Source organism: Lutjanus erythropterus, chromosome 3 (assembly GCF_056507025.1).
Source record: "Lutjanus erythropterus isolate fLutEry1 chromosome 3, fLutEry1.hap2, whole genome shotgun sequence".
Taxonomy (NCBI): Eukaryota; Metazoa; Chordata; class Actinopteri; order Lutjaniformes; family Lutjanidae; genus Lutjanus; species Lutjanus erythropterus.
The window spans coordinates 36336583-36360581 of NC_139319.1; the positions used below are offsets into that span (position 1 = coordinate 36336583).

The 23999-nt window shown below is 38.7% G+C and overlaps 1 protein-coding gene across 1 annotated transcript; it reads right to left on the minus strand.

Moving 5' to 3' along the window:
* Window positions 1-4273: 4273 nt before the first annotated feature.
* LOC146330433 (A-type potassium channel modulatory protein KCNIP2-like) lies at window positions 4274-23458 on the minus strand. The gene is made up of 9 exons (XM_084715976.1): window positions 23181-23458; window positions 9427-9525; window positions 9118-9242; window positions 8871-8940; window positions 7885-7955; window positions 7265-7372; window positions 7030-7134; window positions 5180-5242; window positions 4274-5058 (listed from the first exon to the last, which is right to left on the minus strand). The coding sequence occupies exons 1-9, from the start codon at window positions 23251-23253 to the stop codon at window positions 5011-5013; spliced, it is 762 nt and encodes a 253-aa protein (XP_084572102.1). The 5' UTR covers window positions 23254-23458; the 3' UTR covers window positions 4274-5010.
* Between the last annotated feature and the right edge of the window lie 541 nt (window positions 23459-23999).

Here is a 23999-nt window from a genome sequence, read left to right on the forward strand (position 1 = left end):
CTAAAGGTAGGTAGTATTAGTGGTGCTTAAGAAACATGGGATTTTAAATAAATCATTTGAAAAAAAAAATAACAGAACAGATGTTTCATCAGCATGTCCATGGTAAAATCAGGTGTTATGTATATCCACATACAGACATATAGACATGGAAAAAAAAACTTGATAAATTTTATGTAGAATTTTTAAATGAATTTCTTAATAGGAAGCGAGCTCACGCTAAAACAGAAATGTTTTCAGTGCCCTTAAAAGTATAATATGTAACATTTCATCAAAAAAAAGTCTAAAATTGCCTACACTTTTGTTCTATATTCTGATGAATTGTCGACATTGTCCCAAATTTTCATTAAGTTAACCGTGCCTTTCATTTGGTCACCTGTTGCTTTAACGTCCGGACTGCCGTCTGAGTCGTGTCAGAAATACTGTACATCAACAATGGTGGTTGTTTAACAATGAAGTCAACAACTCCCATGATCTCACGCTACTTCACACCATCATCAAACTACATCTTCTGTTTTATTTTTTAAAATACAAGACAGACCTCTAGTGGCAGACCTCAGATACTGTTTGTTTAAAGTCTGATGTTTCTTTCCGGAAACTTAATAACTTTTAAATAACCCGTCAGTGGAGTTGTGCTTGAGATGCAAGTTTAAGTTGTTTTTCTCATCATGCCTTTTTCTTCTTCTTGTAGATCCCGAAGAGAAGTAGAAGTGAAAAAAGGACGCAGAGGAGCTGTTATGGGATTTAACGGGACAACGAAGAGAATATAGTCGTCAGTAGAGATTATTCCCTCTGCTCCCAGCCTGATGTAATATATGCAATTATCACTGAGTACGGGACTCATAATCTTAACAGGGCTCAACTTTGTTTTATAACATAATTTTGCTGATTATAATTCTGACAGTGACGATGCTTGTAGGTTTCTGTTAGAGAACCTTTTAAAAGTGTGCGCGTGCATGTGAGTATGTGTGTGTGTGTGTGTGCGTGCATGTGTGTATTTACGCTTTTGGGTGGGTATTCTATGCCAAAGAGATTTTATTTTGTGACGATAATCATGTAGCTTCCTTTTTTTTAAGAAAAAGAAAAAAAAACAGGATAATAGTTGAAAACACTGCCAGAGGTGGCTCAACGTGCACGGTGCACCTGCTCACCGCTCTGTTTCTTTCTTAACGCCTTTGTAACAGACACTGCTGTCTATGCTGTAGTTTTGACACTATATACTGTCAACTTTCTTCCACTGTGACCCAACACTTAAAGGGTAATTTCAGTATTTCTCAACCTGGACCCTATTTTCTTCTAGTTTTGTATCTCAGTGACCGGTGGGGAGAACAGTTTTTGAAATTGGCCCAATATTGTGGGAGAACACTGCAGCTGGTGGAGATGAAACTAAGCTACTCCCTCCCGGTACCTGCACACCATCAAAACAAGCCCATTAAAAGTGTTTATTTATGTCCCTGACAGGCTCAGATTTTTATTTCAAGTGTCTGACAACATGGAAAATGACAACATCGTGGAAACGATCGAGACCTACACTAGTTTTACTGCTGCCTCGATCAGTTCTTAACCTTTTAAAACACTAAATGGCTCACAATAACACAGATACACTAATCGATCGCGGCAGCATTAGACCACAGAGATAGAATTAATGTGTTTTGTCAATGGAGTCTGATAAAGCAGCTGTTTGTGGTTAAACATAAAATGTCTCTCTCTGCACCGATCCTTTCCGTAATGTTGTCAGACATTTAGAATAATGATCTGAGCCTGTCAGTGGCAGAAACAAGCACTTTTAGTGGACTTTGATGGTGCACAGTTGCCTGGAGGGATTATATTGTAGCTTAGTTTTACTTCTGCCAGCTGCAGCGCTCTCGCTCAATACTGGACCAATTTCATTAGTCACTTAGACACAAAAGCATGAAAAAATTGGGTCCAAGAATACCAAAGTTACCCTTTAAGAGTGAGCGGCACTAGTTCAGTAGGAGTGAACAAATGAGGAGTGTGGTCTCTGACAGACCTTTGAGAGAGCAGTGTAGGGCTGCCCCCTCCCCCCTCGCCCCCCAATCTTATGTAATCAGCTGACTTTTTTGGAGTGTACATGTTTGTTTTTAGGAATAGTTTCTCACCTTTTTATAAGTTATTCACTGGGAAAGGTTCACATTATCTGGCATTATGAAAATATTGACAAAGATGTCTTTCATCATAAGAAAAGATCGTATGTGACTGTAATCATCCGCAGGAGAAGAACAGTGTGGTTTTACGGATGTGTTCAACACACTGACTGAGTCATGAGTCAACACATGAGATAATGTAATCGGGGACGGCCCTACAGCTGGAGAAAACTACTGACAGGGAAATTTGTCTTTCTACTTAATAAGAGTTTTTACTGAAATTTTGTTTAATAAAAATAAAGGATATATTAAATGTATCATGGTGTCTGTGTTTATTGAGTTAAAACCCAGAAATGATTAGCTGTTTTCCAATATATTACAATAATCCCGGAGGCTGTAATTATACCCATAAGAGAAACTGAAAATGTGTTTGACATCTGTCCCATAAAAGGAACCTACTGTCCTTCAACTCCTGCATTATTTATCGTTCATCAGATTCAGTCTTAATGGTGTTCAGTACAGTAACTATACAATAGAAAACACTCCTCTTGTTCAAGTTCTTCTCCCAAACAGTATTCAAGGATTCTTGAGTGCTTTATTTAAAGTACTGGCTTTATACTCTGACCACTTGTTTAAAGGGGTGACTAAAAACATTCATATAAAATGTTTTCCTAAGAAAATATAACTGGCTCAGATACCACCAGATGTGATGCCGCTGGTTCCTGTGAATCAAACAACATATTCACTCTTATAGCTACAGAAATACATTGTTTTTACTTATTTACTCTATAAACATGTGAAATACATGTCATAATTCTCAATACCATAAAAGCCTATTTGGAGAACATTTAATATGTTTTTCATGTGTTAATTACTGTTTGCTAAAGAATAACCTTTTGTGTCTCTACTTGGACACTGTGTCCTCCATCTCTCCATGTCCTATTTCAGCAGATTTGTGGTTGTCACTTGTGGAAAGATCATGAGTTTTTGTTCCATTTTTCCTTACACAGTGATGTAAAGACTGCTGGATCTTGTTGAGGATCAGTCAGTAAGTTTCATTCCCCAATTTTCTGTTCCTGCTGCTTCTTGTTTCTCATTCTCACCATTTTCTTATTCACATTTCTAGTTCCTCTTTTTTCTATAATAGAGGCCAAAAGTGAGTTCAAAGCGTGTTCACACTCCCCGCCTTTTCTTTTTCTGTACCTCACCCTGCCTCTGTTGCTCTCCTGGATCCAGATGACTTACTGATGGGCATGCAGAGCACAGACACCCAGGGTCTCGTCGCACAACCATGGACAGAAGAAAAATGACTAGAAAGAAATGAAGAGACTCAAAACAACCACAAAGAGACTAAAATGCAAAGCAGCTACAAGGATACACAAAATAACTACAAAGATGCTCAAAACAACTAAAAACAGACACAAAACAATGATACACAAAGAGACAAAAGCTACAGACACAAAACAGCTACAAAGAGACAAAACGACTGCAACAAGACACATAACCACAGACACTAAAAACTACAGACACACAAAAAAACTACAAAGGCACACAAAAAGAGACATAAAACAACTACAAGGGGACTCCAAACCCAGAGTTTTGCATCTCTTATGGGTGTCTTGTGTCTGTGTAGGAGGTGCATGGAGGTCCTTTACTTGTCTTTGTCCAGGACCCATTGTGTCTTAATCCACCTGCGCTGCCTGATAGCTGCTTGACACGTCAGGATTTAAATAAGAAAAACATTTCTTTTGTCTCTGTATCTCTCTATTTTGGTGGCTGACATTTCCGTATTAATCCTCCAAATAGTTTTATCTTTTCATAGCAAACCAGCTCAGTACCGGCAGGTTACAAGGATCTGATGTTTGAGGCTCTCGCATTAGCTGAAGGAAAATTATTACATCGCAATACAAGATAAAGAAAAAAATGGATAAAACAAATAAAGAAAAAGCTATTGCAGTTCTAACATCCAGAATGAGATGTGTCCTAATTAAATCCTGATAAATGATATTTTCTGTGGCCCTACACAACCAGAACCTTTGTGAGGAGTGTTCATTATATTGTGGAAAAACTATAAAATGACAGCGATGATGCCTGAACCTGTGGCTGAAAAAGCTGCGACAAGAAGAAATCAATGTAAAATCCGATCTGGCAAAACAAAACAATTATGCACCTTTGCATAGCGACTGTGTGGTTTAATTCAGTTTCATCCTTTTCATCGTTAACATGTCCATATAGAAAATATATCAACACTTTAATTAAACAGTTCAATGGTCAGTCGAAACAGTCACATCATGCAGACACAGTATACAGTATTACAATAAATGTGAGTGGAGGACAGAGAAGATTTGATAACATTTAAGATTATTGCTTGATTTCAAACTTCATCCCTTCATCCCTCATTGTAGTATAACTGTGAGTATAGACAGTGTGTGACGCACCACATTTTGAGCATTATTCAGTTACTTCCATGTGTCTGCACATTCATTCATGCAATAGAGAAAAATATGATAATAATCATCACTTGTATGGGTGAAGAGGTCATGGCAGTAGCCTGATGTTTTTGAGCATTTTCTTCATCAGTGCTTATTGTTGTTGAGCTGCTTCTCTACAGCATTAAATACACATGTTCAGATCAGCCTGCACAGATCATTCAATCAAATACAAGATCTGATCTGAAAACACCAGAATCCACCCTTTGAAACCTTTCTATACACTTTTAATGAGAAAAGAAAAACATTTCACGAGGGTTCACGGGTTTAAGGGTAAGTTTCCTCTGGTTCATTGCTGTTTGGACCCTGTACCGCTGTGTTTAGACACAGAAACACTGTCCACTCCAGCTGGGGGCTGAAGAACTGTGGATGAGCTCCAGGCAGGCGGGAAAAACCTCACGTCTGTGTCCACCAAAGTGTTAGATCACATTGTCAAACATGTGCATGGACTGCATGATGTTTTCATCCTGGAAGGAAATGGAAACAACGGGACAAATCTTAAGTCTGCTGAGAGAGCTGCGGATGGAAATGGAGGTTTTGTTATCAAATGTGAATTTAAAATGGTTAAAAACATTTGATGCTGAAGACCTTTTGGCATGTCTCCAAGAACTCCTCGATGGTGACCACTCCGTCATTGTTCTTGTCCATTTTCTGGAAAAGGCAACACACAGGCACAGATGTTAAGGGTTAACTGAACACGACTAAGTGGCATATATGCTGTCCTACATACTAGAAAATGTTTTGGCGTTGACATGCCTCTAAATGGTTAAAGAGTTAATAGTGAGCTTTCATTATAGAAGTGTAGTTGTTGTTCTACTTGAAGTCACATAATAAAACAATTTTAACTTCAACTCAGGACTGGAATTGTTGTGTGTTGCCCCTGCCCCTTAGACATCTTGAGGGCGCCACTGCACACACGTGTGTCCTTGTGCATGTGGAAGAGCTACAAACAAATAAGAAACTTGCTCATAAAAACATTGCTCTACAGCACTGCTTGTGGTCAAAAAGTCGACAGGGTGCCAAACAGGAGCAATATGTAAGAATTGCAAACTTTTGGCCACCTTTCAAATTCATGCTCAAAACAAACACGTGGCAGCATATCACTACCTAAAGTAACTCCGAACTGCTGCCAAACTGTTGCTGCTGTAAGCTAGTTAGCTCAGTTAGCCACGCAGGTAGTAGTGGTCCTATCAGCTGACTCTACCAGAACTGGGAGCTCGAACCATCAGGGAGTGTTAGTGTTAACACATCTTGTAATAGTAGCTTTGAACCACCAGGAGGAGGTGGTTTTCAGGATTTCAGACCCTGAGCGAGTGTGGCCCGGCTGGAGAAGGACAGATGGGCACAAGAACCTGAGCTGAGAAAGCAGGCAGTGGAACCGGACTCATCAGCCTGACTCTTGGAAAGAAACAGCAGGTTCAGGAGAGGCGCCGAGCACGAGAAGAGCAAGAGGGAGGTTGGGCATCAGAGCAGCAGCGGAGTAACCTGACACTCCAGATGGTTCGTTTCACAGAACCATCTGGGAAGCCGTCCATAGAAACTGTTTGGAAAAGGGCGGGTGCTTTTGAGAAAAACCTTTGGCCGGTGATTGGATGAACCATCTGTCATGTCTAACATGGGCTTACTTCAACCAAATCAGGTCAACTCACTGAAGATGGCTGGAAGAAAAGCGAAAACTTTTCCATTAATAAAAGCCTTCAGTGCCGTTCTTCAATGAAGAGATACTCTGCAGTTCTGATGTAACTGATGCTATCGCAATATCTATGCTAACCTCTCCAGGAGCTGCCATTGTTTGCTCAACATGACTTGTTTCCATGGACATAAAGCCACATCCATAGCAGCCAGTAGTCCCTCCAAGGACGCTGATTGGCTGCACCACTTTGGTGCAGATACAAATGAATAGCTTGGAGCCTCACAAGACGGATTCTCGTCTGATCTCGTGAATCCTGCTGCCTTACAAGGTAGGCAGTGAGTCCGAAGAGGAATAGTTTTATATTTCACTCTGAACTGAATGTTTATTTCGACTAAACCAGAGTTTGTGACTGATGGAACAGTGGGAAGACAAACCAAGAAGGGGTTTAGTGAGTTTTATTTTGTTTCTGTCAAGTTTAAATCAGGTGTGTAAACAAGGCAGTTAAGCTTGTCTTAGTTCAGTAAAAGAAACTTTACAGCGTGTGCAGACTTGAATCTGTGTCCTGTCATCTAATTAAATGAGTAGTACTGCCCATTAGCAGACACAAAATATGGTGTACCAGTACGTTATGAGGGATCGATGCAAAATGCTTCAGCTGGTTAGCTCTGGTTGATAAAAACATAAACAATGGAGCACTTACAGTACAAACTGTGTAAAAGCACAATTTTAATTTGCAAAAATGAAATCAAGCATATGTGAACCATTTGAACAGTTGTATTTTGGTTTGATTATTTGTGTGTTTTACCTGGAAGAAGTTGTCAACATGCTCCTTGGGAGCACTATCCCTCATGTTGGGGTAAGTATACTTCCCCATCATATCATAGATGGAGCGCATGATGTCTGTCATCTCCTGGATAGACAGAGGGGAGGAAAAGAAATTAGATCAAATCAAATGGCACAGAGAGCCGCCAACACAACATAAGACACAGCTTTCATTCATACACACACAGACTGACAGATAGAGAGAATGATTGGAGCACCTCTCTGGTGATGCATCCGTCTTTGTTGAGATCGTACAGATTGAAGGCCCAGTTCAGTTTATCAGTGACAGAGCCTCTCAAGATGATGGACAGACTTATAACAAAGTCCTACAGCAAGACAAAGAAAACCCAGCGATGACTGAGACGAGGAAAGTGATGGTGACATCAGTGGGTCGGAGTGAGTTAAAAGGTCAGACTGAACGTTTGTGGTATGTCACCAACAGATACAAACTGAATTCTTATAAAGATTTTACTTTTCTTGGTGTCGATATGTTTTGATGTACTTCAAGGTAAAAACATTCAACATACTGAAGTGTTTGCATGAGGGATTAATTTTTAAATTCAACCTTGTGAATGTTCTGGTCAAGAAACTCATGAAAAATGTACCTCATGTGTTCTTATGTATTTGAATATGGAAACTTTACATAAACAGACATGGTAATCTAGAATAGTGACAATTATTCTAACAAATAATAAAAGCTACTAATTGCTTTACAATCAATCAGTAAAGGTAGAAGCATTCTTTGTATAGGATTACTGCTGCAAGCATAAAGGAAGAAAACACAGACATGAAGGAAATAAAGGAAAACCATTTGGATGAACAGCAGAGTATGAATCACCTCAAAGTTGACCGATCCATTGTTGTTGGTGTCAAAAGCTTCAAACAGGAAATGTGCATACATACTTGAATCTGTAAGAGAGGAAATAAAGTGACCATTCAAAACTAAAAATAAAAAAATGAGCTAACAAATCAGAGTATGACAGAATGAGACATGAAAACATGTGTCCTGCAGGACTCACTAAGATTTTGAGTTGGTGAAATGATGTTCCCTTTGAAAATCTGTGAAAACACTTTACATGATGATTGATAATGTTGAATGTGAATTTGTAAGACAGATTTATATTTGTAGAAATTTAAGAATGTCTGAATAATTCGAGCACAAGTTACATCAACAGTGACACACAAATACTGAAAAAATAACAGATTTGACCACAGATTCAAAGTAGAAAACTGTATACACACACACACACACACACACACACACACACACACACGTGCGCACACACACACGAACAAACACACACTGATATAGGTTACAAATATACATGTTGGTCTCCTGTCTGTAAAAGTTAAAACTGTGAGTTTCGCAGTTTTCTGAAGTCCACTTTTTCCTTCATCAACAGCAAATCTTTTCTACACTCACAAACCTGAACATTTTGCACAGATGTACCAAGAGTAATATAAAATACACAGGCTTTTGAAAGTATTCTTTTCTAGTATTTCACAACCTTAAAATTTTAACACATTGATTGTTAGCCTACACATGCGATTTCTCTAATGAGCACAACTTACAGGGTTAGTTCAGATTTTTTGAAGTCAGGTTGTATGACGTACTGATCCAGAGTCAGTGTTTTACCTACAGTAGATTATGAATACACTGAAGATGAAGGATCTTGCCGTTTACAAAGCTGTTACTGATTTAGAGAACAGCTCATGTTTGCACTCTTAATATTTCAATACCAGAAAAATGCTGGTAAAATGTTGGTAACATAAATGTTGAATAAGGATTTAAAACATGAGTTGAGAGAAGAGGATGTGACAGACCTCCCTGAGGGAAGAACTGGGAGTAGATGTTTTTAAAAGTCTCTTCATTCACCACACCACTGGGACATTCCTGTAGGAATGAAAAACATAAACTTATGTCAATGAAAAGCATGCATACTTTGTTTTCTCATGCATATAAATAATTAAAAAATCCACATTGTGTATAGCAACTCCTTATTCATATCCATGGTCATTCAAAACAGTAAAGAAAGAGTGCGTAGATCCAAAATTCTCATCTTGGACTGACGTTTTTGAATCCCCGGTAGAGGACCTGCAGCTCTTTCTTGCTGAAGTTGGTCTGCTGAACGAGATTGTCGAGCCCCTCTGGTCTGTAACACACTGTCGACAACTCAGCATCCCCAGATATACTTCCTGCATGGAGGGATGGAGAGAGGAACACAATAGTTACTCCCTGAGACAGAGTGCACATGAAACGGCTTGTCCTGAGAAACAGGAAAAAGTGGCGAAAATAAAGAAGAGGAAAAGTATGATAAAGATGTAATTTTATTCAGTGGCTAATCTGTGTGCTGATGGACTCGTGGGTCCTGACACTTGCTTTGATTAGACGAAGAGCTGGAGCCAGAGCGATAGCAGGGGAGCAGTTTGAGGAACCGCTGCTTTATGGTCTTTTTAATGGGTTTGGATGGTGGATTACCTGGAAACAACCAATCACAGCGGAGATTAGAGGCAGATAGAGCGGCCCACATGGGGGAAACATCATGTTAAATGGATAAAACATTGGCCACACTACACTCAAATACTTTGAATGACTATTCCATGTAACTTAGGGCACAGAAATGAGTTTGCTGACCTGGCTTTGAACCAGTGTGACCCAGCAAATCTAAGCTGTTTGGAGAGCAACCAGCATGTGAGGGCTGAGTGAAAGGACACGACTGAGGACTGAGATCTAGAGGTCATACAGAGTGTGATGTAAACGCCAGATATTATATTTCGGTTTCACCTCATTTGTTCTCACATACACTATGGAAAGAAGTAATGTTATGTAAATGTACTACAAGGAGTTTTAACTGGTTATGAAACTGTCTCAGTTCAATACTGTTGCCCACAAATGTAATAAACCACAAGCATAATATAGATGTGCAGCTCTTAATGTAATAATCCCACCAACATAATAAAGTTCCCACAAACATAATATCAGTTGCCTACTACAAATATGTAGTTTCTTTTCTTTTTTTTTTTTGTAGGAAGGTGAAAATTGTAAGTTTTCAAAAAAAAAAAAAAAAACACAATCAGTGATAGCTAATAAATAACCATTAAACTGAATCGACACCCAACAAAAATATAAACTTAACATTTTTGTTTTTGCTCCCATTTTCCATGAGTTGAAGTAAAAAACTTCAGACTTGTAGATTTTGTGCACAAACTTATTAAAATCTATGTTAGTGAGCGATCCATCCACAGACTGGTGTGGCATGTAGCGATGCTCATTAAACAGCAGGACTGTTGTACAGGTGCGTCTTGGAAAAGTCACAATGAAAGGTCACTCTAATGGTCATTCTTAAGGGGAGAGCTCACACAAAAATGCAAATTCAGTCATTATATACTCACCCTCATGCCAATTGAGGGTTGGATTTAGTTTTTTAGTACACAAAACTCCACACAACTCAAAAAATCACATAAAATGCATCCATATTGATTGTCTGGCATAATCCAAGTCTCCTAACTCCTGACATGCAGTTTGCACACTGTCACACCACACACACCCAGTTCAGACAGTGTGCATGTGCACATGAACGTGGCTCCAAGCTAAGGATCTACAGTGAGGATTTAGGCTAAAAATGTGGTGTAAATAATGTTTTTTTTAATCAACTTGGCATTTTGGGGCTTTTTGGGCCTTCAGTCAGCATGTGGGTGAGTAGATAACAAATTAATTTTCATTTCTGGGTGTACTATCCCTTTAAGTCTCATCAACTTCATTAGGCACTGAACTATTTCACACAGGGCTAATTTTTCCCCAGAAGGGCAAATCATGACCCAGCCTTCTCTCATTCTGATAGGCTTACCCCAATATTCTTACCTTAACTCTAACCAGTCAGGCCTAAACCTCACCAACCCAACCAGTGACCCAACCAGTGAAACCAGTAGTAGTTGTCAGTAGTCACTCCTGCTGTTTAATCAGCACCTGTCAGGTGGATGGATCATCTTGTCAAGAGAGAAGTGCTCACTGACATGGACTTTTAAACAATTGCGAACAAAATTTTGCTGTGTGTTTGTGAGGAGCACTTAAATGAACATTCAAATTCAACAGGAAAACATCAGGATTCCTTAATTATCAATGAGTTACTAATTAACATGTTCACACTCAATTATTCATCCAAGCTTCACTCACTATCATTCATTATACATGACTCCTCACACTGTGATCTTAAAATAATACTGACACTCAACATTTTATCAGTCAAACGACGTCTTTGCAGGCATCTAACATCGAACAGAATCAGATGACAAATCTTCTTCAGCGTTTATTTTCTGTCAGCTCCTCCCTGTCACTTGATTGTACCTGTTGACAGTGCGCCAGTCAGCCAGCTGCAGAAGTGTCTCCACATCCTCAACAGACTTTGGTGTCTCCTTTTCCTCTGCTCCATGCCGAATGTGTTTGAGGATCAGCTCTGGAATCAGTCTTCAACCGTCTTTACAGTGCATCTGATGAGCTTCTTCCACTGCAGAAGTCTGTAGATGTTTTAGTCCTCCAGAAGAGGATGACTCCTTTGCTGTCCTCTTGTTCTTGTTATTGTCCCTCCTCACTGTTTGAAACCAGACTCATTCTCTGTAAATGTTTCCAGCTGATAATTTCCTCCAGATCTTTGTGTAGCTGCAGCAACTGTCTACATCAAGCTGATTATTGAACAACACGTTTGCATGTCCTCCTCCTCCTCCTCCTCTTCCTCCTCCTCCTCCTGTAGGAGCACCACAGGGTTGACACACCTGCTACACTAAAACACAAACTTGCCCTTCATCCATCATTTCCCACCTCTGTTCTGAAGCTTCTTTGTCTGCTCCTAAACCCTCTTTGTGTTGTGTCTGAGGGTCTCACTTGCTGAATAAATCTCATTTTGCAGTCTCTTTCATCCAAAGCCAAACACAGAGACTTTATATTGACCCAAATCAACCTGAGAGCAAAGCAATTGACAGCAGATGTGGTGAGCTGAAAAACAGCGAAGCTATTGACATAAGCTTGCACACAACCAACTGTTTATTTCTTTTCATTTTGAACAATCCTAAAGCAAATGCAGGCTTGAGAAAGAAGATGGGAGTTGGTAACACTTTACAATAAGACTACCCTCATCATGTTTTAGAAATGGCTTATAATTAGGTTTTAATTAAGTTGTAAACACTTTATAAATCATTAGTACACAGTTCTAAACAAGTTATAGCAGTTTTCACACTCTGGGTTCACTAGTTGGCAAGATCCAGCTGATGCTTACTGAGATATGAACATTTATAACTGGGAACAAGGAGCCTTCTTGTAAAGTGTAAAACCCATCACCATTTATTAATGATTTATGTCATATCAACACCTGTGATAATAATGAGGAAGGCTGCTGATAGTATGCAGAAATGTCAACGTGATCAGTACTGCCAAAGCTTCAGTGTGTGAATTTGGTAGTTTGATTCCAAATAAAAGTTTTTGACTGTTAATATATGCAACTGTTTGTGACTTATTAGCAAAAATGCGGTGAAGCTGACAGGTATAAATGCCACTGATAGAGGAGGCAACGTAAGAAAGAGTAAGAAGTTATGAAAAATGTGGACTCTCCGTTCGGCAAGCAACAGGTCACTGTTACCCTTTTTATCTAATGTGTTGTAACAGATTATGAATGATTTATGAAGCATTTACAGCCTAATTAATAACCTAATTCTAAAACATCAATAAATCATTGATAAGGTTATCTTACTGTAAAATGGTACCATGGATCTGAAGTGATCCCTAAATGTATCCTGTAATGTAAAATCAGTTTAAAGGGTGTGTTATTTAATCCAGAGTGGGAGGAGGGCCTCCCCAGCAGGGCTACAAACACTTTCTGGGGAGGCTCAGTGAATGCAAATGAACAAATATTAAATTAGTTATTACAGTAGTTATGAAAAGGACATGACTTAGAACAGTATAAACATATGTGATCTGGTTAAAGAGAGAGTTCAGAGATACAGTAGTTCAGGGGAATTTTACTGTTTTCTCACTTTCCCAGAGTCAGAAACTAATAAATGCTTTTGGATGGCCTTTTTGTGCATTTTGGTGTAATCTGAAGTCATATCAAACAGTATTATTAGGCTACCTTGGCTCAATTGTCGAAGGTCTTTTGAATCACATGGATCCTATGGACATAAAGGAACTGAATGAAACTAAGCAAAGAAACTAAGGGGAGAGAGAGGTACCTTTTCCCCAAGGTGTAGTAGATGTAGATATGTTGTGTTTCAGTGTGCTAATCCTATAAACTTCAATAGAACTCACACCAAAGTCTGGCACCAAGAATATTTTAGGTTGATGTAATGACCCTGTCTTTATGTTAACCCATGATAAGGTTCATCTTTAGTCAGTTGTATGTCCTTCCTGCCACTAGAGGGCAGTGTTGAATTACAGTCAGATTACACTCAACTCTTGTTCTTGTCTGTCAAATATACAGTCAGGAAACTACTATGAAGATGTTCAATGTGATGCATTAGATCTAAAAACAATTCAGACTCATTCTCACACTCTAAGAAGCTCATACATGTTTGTAAAATGGTCATAAGTAATGTAAAGTAAAAAAAAGATTAAATTAAAGCCTTACACACAGCAGGAGCAGCAGCACTGCAGGTTGAAATAAACAGAGAAACTTCATAACATTCACACCTGAGAAATGTCTGGAACAACAACTGTCCCGAACAGCTGCACCACAGCAACACAGGGATTCAATGTTTTGCTCAAGGGCTTATCAGAAGAATCACCTTCCTGCTGTACCACAGAAGAAAACACCACAGTGTTAAAAACAGCTTCTATAAATAAGCATGAATTAATGATTTCATTCTGTGAGAACAAACCAGTTGATGCTTCTATGTACAATATGTCAATCAAACTATCAAATGCAGCAGCTGCACAACTATGGAAAAACAAACAAAGCTTTACTGGGCCTCTCACACAGAGATACACGCACAGACACACACACACGGGCAGTGAGGATGTCACAAACGCCACAGCTTTTTGATGCAGAAAAATAAGACTGTGAAAAAAAAAAAAAAGTACAACCATTTTGCAGAGAGACAGAGGCAACAAAACAACTTTCCTACTGTTTTCGTTCTGTCTAGCTGATATTTTTAGATGTGACAGAGTGCAACGTATTGATCACAGATATTTTTTTTAAGTAAGAGAAAAGCTCAGCAGTTTGATGTGACTCATGTGCACAGTAATCCAACAAAAACAGGCAGACAACAATGCATCTTAAAACTGTCCTGCTCAACTGAGGCATTATCACTGCTGCTTGTACGAGCTGTCTAAGATCATAAACATGAGCCGGACACAATGTATACAACATAAAGGATTTTGTTAACATTGCTCATGATGTTACAGTAAGAGCAAATACACCACACATCAGTGTACTCTTTGACTGGACTGCACCAACAAAAATGTATTTAATCTAATAAAGGTCAATTGAGAGTTTAAAATGAGTAAATACAGATTTTCAAAATTAAGCAGAGCTAATTTGATTGATTTTAATTGAGATTAGTTAATATGGGGATGCTTGCTTACCCAAATTAAAGTAAATACATATACTCATACATACATACTGCATGCACACATACAATAATAAGTTTCAGTTGCTCTGTATTACCTAACAAAATGTTTGTGTTTGTTTTTGTTTTTTTTGTTATTTTCACTAGCTAGCTAAAAATGTAAAAAAAAATGTTACACTGTTTGCTAGCTAGCTATAATTTACTAACTTGTTACTTGTTTGCTAGCTGCCTAAACAGTAAAAATATACCAATATTGTTTGCTAGCTAGCTAAAAAGTTAGCCAGTGTACTCATGATGGTGCAGCAGAGAAGCTCTAATTTCTCCTCTGAAAAAACAAAAAAACAGTTGGCTGAAAAATCAACTGGAATGACAGAAGAGATGCATGGTGACATCCAGCTGCGTTCTTTGAGGGACTTGATTATTTTGCTCACTCCGCCTCAAAAAGCAACCATTTTAAACCTCCCCTGTGAGCTTAAAGTTAATAATAGAAAATAAGGAGAGGTTTAAATTTAATATTTCTTAATTTTAAGCTAGTTTAAAAGTTTGGTGCAACAAAATGAGAAGATAAACAATGATTTAATCAGGTTAAAAAATTGACTCTTTGCTGGTGCAGCCCAGGGCCTTAAACTTCACCCTTTTAACTGTCCCACAGCACAGCATGAACATCGAACATCCCCAGAGTTGGACTGATGAAGACTAACGCTGACTCAGCAGTAATTTCAGCAGGTGCTGAGATCATCCAGCAGCCTCTCCTCAGTTCCGGAGACCCTCTGGGTGACTTTGATCGTGTGAATCAATCTCAACAAATGCAGCCCTCTGAGGCAGATCAATACACTCTCCCCTTGCTGTTATTAACACTTCTAAAGACTCTCGTATCCACTGGTGCAAACAAGCTGAAAGTACTTAAACTGTGGAGGGAGAAAAGTGAGGAACTCTGTGAGAAACAAAGGAATTCATAAAAAGGAGAGCTGCGAGGTGTTAAAGGGGAGTTATCATCACCTCTTTTTAGTACATCTTTACAAGTTGTACTTCTGAAGGGTTTATAAATTATGCAGAGTCTTGAACCCCTGTAGCAGATTTAGGAGACTACAGTATTAATTGTTGCATTTCATTTCATTTTTAGGGCAGACACAATAAGTCATATCCAAACATCAAACCTCTGAGGGGTCTAATCAATCAGCTAGATCAGGGAGGCAAGTTTTTTTTTTTTTTTTTTTTTTGCAACAACAAAGAAAGTGTTTGAGAATATTAAACATTGGAGGAATTAAATGTACAGTTCCCCCCAAAATCAAAAATACACATTGTTCCTTTTTTTGGTGTGAGTTGCAGAGTTTTGGAGATATCAGCTGTAGAGATGTCTGTCTTCTCTCAAATATAATGGGATTAGATGGCACTCAACAACAACAAAAAAAAAAAAACAGCAATGTCTCTTTCCAGGAATCATGACTAGATTTCTTAAGACAATCCACAGACCTTGTTGTAAGCAGTTACATGTAGGAACTACTTTCACCCATCGCTGCACTAGTCAACTAAGCAGAGGTAAGGTTGCAGCTCAGCCGAGGAGGACACCATTAAAGTTTTAATCTTATGCTATCACTGAGATTATCTTGAGTATCTTGAGTAATTGAGTCATCACTTCTGGAAAGATATATTGCTGTTTGTTTTTGTTTGTTTGTTTGTTTGTTTTTGGAACTTTGAGCACGACAAGCTGAGTGCCATTTAGTTCCATTATATCGGAAAGAAGGCAGACATCTCTACGACCGATATCTCCAAAACTCTGCAACTCACACCAAAATGATCTAGATGGATAAATACGAGAAAGAAGAGGGGAAAATATGTATTTTTTATTTAGGGGTGAACTGTCCCTTTAAAGCTCTCAAAAATTGTTTATTTAAAAAAATGTATCTACTTGTAAGACTGTGTTTTCATTAGTTTATTCTTTTCAGACACATTTCTCTAAAAAAAACCCTCCCAAATCCACAGAAAACATACAGAGGACACAGTGTCCTCTACTGTATGTCACCACAAAGGACAAAACTTTTTTCACATAAATTTAAAAAAAAAGCAGTAAAGAAAACAAGCATATATTAGCAGGGAAAATAAGTAAAGAAGGAAGCTGTTGTCAGTCCAGTATGATAATCATTTGCCAGTAATAGCAAATGATTTATTAACAATAAAATAGTTGGTAAATGCTTGTAAAGACTAAACTGACTGTTGGTGTTCATTTTATTATGAGTCTAAACCCAGACATCTTTCCTCGTTCTCTGGTAGTATTTTGCGTTGACTTAGGAGGTCATGGCAGTTTAAGTAGCGTCATGCAGCGCTCAATCAATGTTTGTAAGCTAATGTTGCCCAGGCAACAGCCTCCATGCTTACCATAATCCTCAGACGGACATGGTTCAGATTATAAGCGTCCATCTCACACAAACCATGGACACACACACACACACACACACACACACGCACACACAAACATATTTAAATTCACACACACTCCCCAGTGATTGTTACAGAGGTTTCTATCAGGCAGACGTCACCTCATCCGTTACGTGCGGCAGGATCAGCTTTGATTATTTGTTACACAACACTGATCTTAATACAACACTCTTCATCAGTCCAGACTACAGCCAATTCCATTTGGCAACTACAACATGAAATCTATTTGGCTTTGAGGGTCTTTTATGCTGATATCAGCCATGTAAGTATGTTATATAAATGTAATGTTATCTGTAAAAACCCCTTGAGAAATATGTCACGAAATAAAAATCGATGAAAGCACACACAGGAAAAAGCAGGTTTCTCTGCAGTCATAAATGCAGTAAGATGTGGAGACTGTGTGTGGAGATTCAATGCTGAAACCCCAAATCATTACAAAGAAATGAGTATTAAAGGAGTAGTTTTAGTGGCATATAGCAGTGAGATTCAGATTGCAAACACCTCGTTTCACTTCCAGATGTGTAGGATGACCTACAGTTGCTGTGAAACTCAAGTAAAAAGCCATATCAAGAACCAGTCTTCAGTTTGTCCATTGTGGGCTACTGTAGAAACATGGCGGTGCAAGATGGCGGCCTCCATAGAAGAGGACCTGCACGCTCTGATATAAACGTCTCATTCTAAGGTGACGAAAGCAGAACAATTCTTATTTTCAGGTGATTATACACTAATGAAAACATACTCATGAATGTTATATTCCATTTCTGCCAATAGATCCCTGGAAGTCTTACACACTGGAGCTTTAAAGGAATTACATTCACAATTCACTTGTTCACATTACGGCTGCACCACATCTGTCAGAGATGATCGAGCGGGCATGAAGTCAGGCACAGAAACAGCAAAAAGAATCAGGTCATTTTCAAAATAAAACACCCTGTGCAGACTCATCGTAAAAAAATTCAACTATTTAACTACGTAGCAAACGTTTCTGTGGCAGTGACACAAAATCAAGGGGAAAAAATAACCAGATCAACAAAATCTAAGCAAGTCAACATAATCAAGTGAGCAATACGCTGCTTCTGAAATGCTGTTGGTGAAACATGCAGCCGTGTGAGGGACGAATCAAAACTGTGGTTCACACATGCGGTGCCAAGTGGAATGAATGGGGTAGATGCAACTGTTTAGCTTAGCTTAACACAAAAACTGGAAACAAGGGGAAGCAGTGAGCCTGGCTTTGTCCAATTGCAACTATCCTATTAGCACCATTAAAGTTAACATTACGTCTCGTTTCTTCGATTTGCACAAAAACCTCAGTGTAAAAACAACACACTGGTTGCCAGGCAACTGTTTCTGGCCAATGAACAGTCCAGCACATAACCTCCTGTAACACCGTAAAGTTTAGTTTTTGCACTTTGATCTTGTGTGGATTAAACAATGAGATGTAAAGTGTTAATTACTGAGCTTAAGAAGTGTTGTTGGTGGATTTTATTATAAAGGAACTGTGCTAGCTCTTTACCCCTGTTCCACAGACTTTATGCTAAGCTCAGCTTAGCTGCTAGCTGTAGCTTCATATGTACTGTTGAAACAGCATTTCAAGAGCATCTAGCTTCTATATTGTTACTTATTTCAGAGTGAAATCAGAACAGCAGGTGGGTCATCAGAACTTTGGGACAAAGTTTTGGACTTTGAGAAGTGGGCTGGTCATTAACTGATGTAGCATGTTGCTAATTAGATAATTAATGAATCTTAGCTCTGTGCCCCTAAAAGTTGGATATTGATTGATTGATGGATGTCATGGCATCATTGGTTGCAAATGATTGGTTCAAGCCTACACAAGCACATATGGCTCACAATGTGATGTAAAATGTTTAAAAAGGGATTTTTCATTTCATCTTGACTTTAGAAAGAAAAAGACATGTCAGTGTTTCAGCATGACATCATGGTTCAGCTGCAGTGCAGCAACAGTCACTCAGGGTCATTGTAACATGTGAAGTGTGGTGTAGAAAGTGATGACTTGAAAAACATCCAGTATGTATAATGTATGAACACAGCTGAGAGTAAACAACATGAGGCTGTCAGCAGCTTTATAGCAGAGCGGCACATAAAGACCATTTTCTGCTCAGTCTGAATGTTTTTAGATATAGCTGATAAATCTTTTAAATCCATCAGACTTTCCCCACCAGCAGTTGTTGTCGGTAACTTCATCAATACATTTAACATAACTGTTGGCTGTTTATTTGACAGATACAATATTGAGTTGTAAATGCTGTTGTAAATGCTGCACTTACGTGGGTTTGTGCCTCCAGCTGTCAAGCCCCACGACGCCCCTGTGCTTCACTCTTTAATAACAAGGTTTGTTTGTGTCTCCTTAATGCCACTCTGTGTTCATGCACCTGTTCACTGTTTGGTTAACCAGCTGCTGAATGGGTATCACCTTGCCTATTGTGTCTGCAACAACTCCAGCCATTAAATAAAGCTCCATCTTTATTGTCTGTCCATTTTAAGCACAGTGGTTTAGAAATATCGTGCAAACTCAACGGGGGCGGACGCCACTGAAGCTGTTATTTTTATACACTTATTTAGTTGTGTTTAAAGGAGAAGACTATTTCAGGAAGTTGTCTCAGGATCATCAGACCAAAGCACCGAGAGTGTGTATGTGTGTGTGTGTGTGTGTGTGTGTGTGTGTGTGTGTGTGTGTGTGTGTGTGTGTGTGAGAGAGAGAGAGAGAGAGAGAGAGAGAGAGAGAGAGAGAGAGAGAGAGAGAGAGAGAGAGAGAGAGAGAAACACTGAGACATTTACTGAGCTCTAAAGAGGCTCGTCTTCGTGAGCACTCATGAAGAAAATAAAACACTGAAAAGTCTGACAAAGAAAGGAGCCCCACTCATCTAATTAGACCATAAACACACACTGACAGGTGTAATTTTACATGACAAGACACAAATGAGACTCTTCTTTTCTTACATTTCTTCTGTTCTCTCTCTTCTCCATTTCAGTGAGTTTACCTGTCAGCACCATCAGACCACACGACTTGTCATGACATTCAACTGTTCTCACATTTTAAATATAATGTTATGTAATTTATCATAAAATGACTTGCTTCTCTCTCTAACAGTGCTAGTCATGGTGACCTCTTTGTAATTTCTCTTCAGTGTTAGAACTGTTTTAGTTTCCTTGTTAATTTAGTTAAGTTAATTAGTGTTCAAATTAATGCTGAATGTTCGTCAAAAGAGTTAGTGTCTGTTTATGAGTCATAAGAAATCATTAATAATCTTGTAGAAGGAGTAGATGTTTGTAACGGTTAAATTCAGCAATATGTTAATGGAGTCTGGCAGACAGTGAGACAGGCAGTCACTGAACTCAAACTCCAGAGTGTGTATTTTCAGAGCAGTAGGCTTTTGTTTTCAGGATAAGCTTAGCTGTTAGCTTAGCTTTACATGGACAGATAAGTCACAGTTAAAAACAGCTGATCATCTTACAACATGGACTTGCGTGTCATTGTCAAATTGCAATGTTGCGCTCATCTCGCACTCCTGTTCCTTGAGTCTGAAGAGGAGGCGGCAGCGGGAAACAACTCGCTTCAACCATTGATTGCATATTAATTAAGGGTTCAGCCTATTTAATATACAGTCTATAACTCCGGCTTGCTATTTGGACTGCTGTTCAGTTGCCACATATTGCTCTTTTAAGTCTTATTTTCCATTAAAATAAAAATATGCAACATTTCCTCATTAAAATGTTTTTAAAAATCATATTATATATTTTGTTGAATTGTTTGTAACAACTGTCAAACCCAGAGACATCTATCATTTATTCAAGGTAACACAAGCACACTAAAAAGACATAGGGGTCATTACATCCCTGTAGAACATCTTATGCTCTGCTTGGTTCCACATGCTGGTGCCAGTTCTATTGAGGCTTATGGGAGATATGACAGTGATGACGAAGCACCTCTGAAACACTAAAAACACACTTCAGAGAACAGCATACTGACTGATTTTTTCCAAATGAGTGAATTTGTTTATTTGCTCTTGGTCTCCAAATAGCATGATTGACATTGAACCTCCAATGAGCTTCAGAAGAAGTGACACCAAAGTCGAGAGCACAGAATGTTCACCAGTGATGTAGCGACCCCGCCTTCTTTTCGTCGGGTATGTCAGAGAGTGAGAAAAGAACATAACAGGAATAAAACTTTAATATTACCTCGTCCATGAGTCATGTCAGATAGATTTTCATCTGCTATGGAGGTATTTTAACAACGAAAGCAACAACTCCCATCATCCCACACTATTTCACAACATCATCGAACTACATCTGACTTTTGTAATTGTTTTAGTGTGAGAGAGACCCCTAGCAGAACTTAGATACTGAGCATTTAATTTAAATGAGAGCATTTACCAAAGTGATATCAATTATCAGCACAGTGCATTTTTAGAATCTATGTCAGTAAAGACTGCTACAATTTCAGATTTCCACCACACGATTATCATGGGCAGAATTCATGACAAAATATTATTGCGATATCTACAAAAAAAGAAAAGAAAAAAAAATCAGTCAAATTCATCTTTCACCGTCTTTATTGACTCTTATTTTGCCAAATGAATTACAATCAAAATATGCATATATGATGGAGACAGTCTATAACATAGCATATAAAAAGTGTAATTACAATATTTACACAATATGTGTATTTTTAACATATGAATATTTCACTTTTTAAATAGAATGGTTCAGTTATAATGTATATTGGTCTGTCATGACAAACCCAATGTCAATAATCAACATTGATACGACAACATTGATATGACTGATATGTTATTTTGGGCAGCAAATAATTTCATCATTGATCAATCTGTTGAATGTTTTTTAAAATCTATTAATAAATTAGTCCATTGCTTCCCGCCCTGGTGTATGGGACCCCCTCAGGGGGGCGACAAAAAATCACAGGGGGTCATAAGGGTTTGTCCACTCTGAGGTTGTCAAAATGAGATTTTTTAGAATTCATACAAAAATCATGTAGAAAACAATTTAATAAGATCCACTTTTGTCCTCTCATAAATACTGCAGTAGGCCTCTATGATCTCTCTACCTCTGTGATAATAAATCATTATTATTCTTTGAGTTAGGATGAGTGTGTATAAACTACTGTATAGGATTGTAAAAGAAAAAAATGTTAAGCTTATACTAGAAAAGAGACATTTACCAAAGGTTAAGGTTCTAAGAATGGAAACAATTATAATTCATTTAATTTTTGACAGCTTTTCTTATATAAGTAGGGGAGCTCCGAGGAGAAAGGGTTGGGAACCAGAGTGAGTCTCTTAAATGCTGAAAATGTCCTGCAATGTTCCTACAGTCCAAAGTGATGTCTTAAAATTGCTTGTTTAGTCTGACTAACAGATCAATACCCAAAGATACTGAATTTACAATCAAAAGAGCGAGAAATGACTCAGAATTTACAAGCTGGAACCAGCAATTGTTTGGGTTTTAAATGTTTGCCAGCTGACTGATTACTTTCATGTTATTAAAAATCACTTAGGGAGGAAAAGTAGCACGGTTTGTTTTCAGACTAATGTTCATGTTACAGAACAACACTGCTGGAATTATCGAACCACCCTGTTTCACCTACAGACTGCAGTCAGTTAACTCTGTTATGTCTTAAACATAACTTACTCTAGATGCTCACTGCAACATCTTTCACAACCACCACCATCATCTTCATCATCATAAATATATTTCACAAAGCTTCCTGTGTTTGTGTTTTCCTGCCAACCTGACCTGCATAATCCTGAGGCAACTGCAGACCAATGGATGATACAACCAGGCTGCTTTTAGAAATATTTCCACATTTTCTTCTTCTTCTTCTCATGATTAAAAATACCAAATAATTGTTTTTTTAAATGAATTCTCGGTGAAGTAAGTGAGGTTGGTGCTGTGAACCTTGGCTGCTAGTGACAGATGACCAGACAGGCTTGTGGTGTATTAAATAATCCTTCAGTGTTTTTTAGAGATAAAAAAAAAAGAGAGATTTAAGAGATAACCAACCGGATCAAACTTTCATGAGCGCACAAAGCCAGGTCAGCAAACAGCAGTAAATGAAACAACAGTTCCCCACGTGTTTAAAAAGAAGAAGAAGAAGAAATAAACTGGTACCTGTGAGCGGGTCGTAAGATCTGTCCAGCTCTCTGGAGTCAGACAAACTCTGGTCCTGACTCCTGGATTTCATGGTTGTTTCAGTTCTTACCAGACCACCGCCGCGCTGAAGCTGCCCGATCTGCTCATCTACGACTCCTGCCACTTCATTCCTGTTTGTGTGTCACTTGTTTTCTGCGAGCATCAGCAGCCTGTTCGGGCTGCGGACCGGTCACAAGTCCGTGCAGGAGCTCTCCTCCTCCCTGCGTGCTGTGTCCTTGGTCGCCTCCTCTATCCAAACTGAGCACCCCCCTCCCCACATACACACACACACACACTGCTCCTCTTCCTCCTCCTCCTCCTCCGGCTCAGCATCAGTGCGCTCTCACGTCCACAGTGTGCGCTCTAGAGTCTGCTGTGCATTTCAGGTTCAAAGGTAATGAGGAGCGACAGCAGCTGATTTGGACAAATCTGATGACTTTACTTTTCTGATTGTTCAAACATCCAAAAATGTCACCGTCCGTCTGTCAGCTGGAGCATCTGGATCTGACCTGGAGAGACAGAAAGCGTCAGTGGTGGAAAGTAACTTAATACTTCTACTCAAGTCCTGTCAGGTACAAAGTTGAGGTTCTTGTACTCAACTTGAGACTCTTCCTTTTTATACCACTTTCTAATTCTACTTCACTACATTTCAGAAAGAAATGTTGGCTTTTATAGGGTAGACCAGGCACAGTTTTTACAGGGGCAGTGGTTACAAACTCAATTCCTCCAATCAGAAGCGAGCCAGAGCAGAGGTTTTTAAAGTGCCCCCAAATCAAAAGTCCATATTTTTCCTCTTAC

Bases quoted from the DNA above. Each gene is read 5' to 3' on its own strand.
- LOC146330433 (XM_084715976.1), bottom strand. From the start codon at position 23,253: ATGAAATCCAGGAGTCAGGACCAGAGTTTGTCTGACTCCAGAGAGCTG. The intron at 7,135-7,264 runs GTGCTCCAATCA...CTGTCTATCCAG, and splicing joins ACGGATGCATCACCAGAGAG to GAGATGACAGACATCATGCG. The intron at 5,243-7,029 runs GTAAAACACACA...TGCCTTTTCCAG, and splicing joins ATGTTGACAACTTCTTCCAG to AAAATGGACAAGAACAATGA.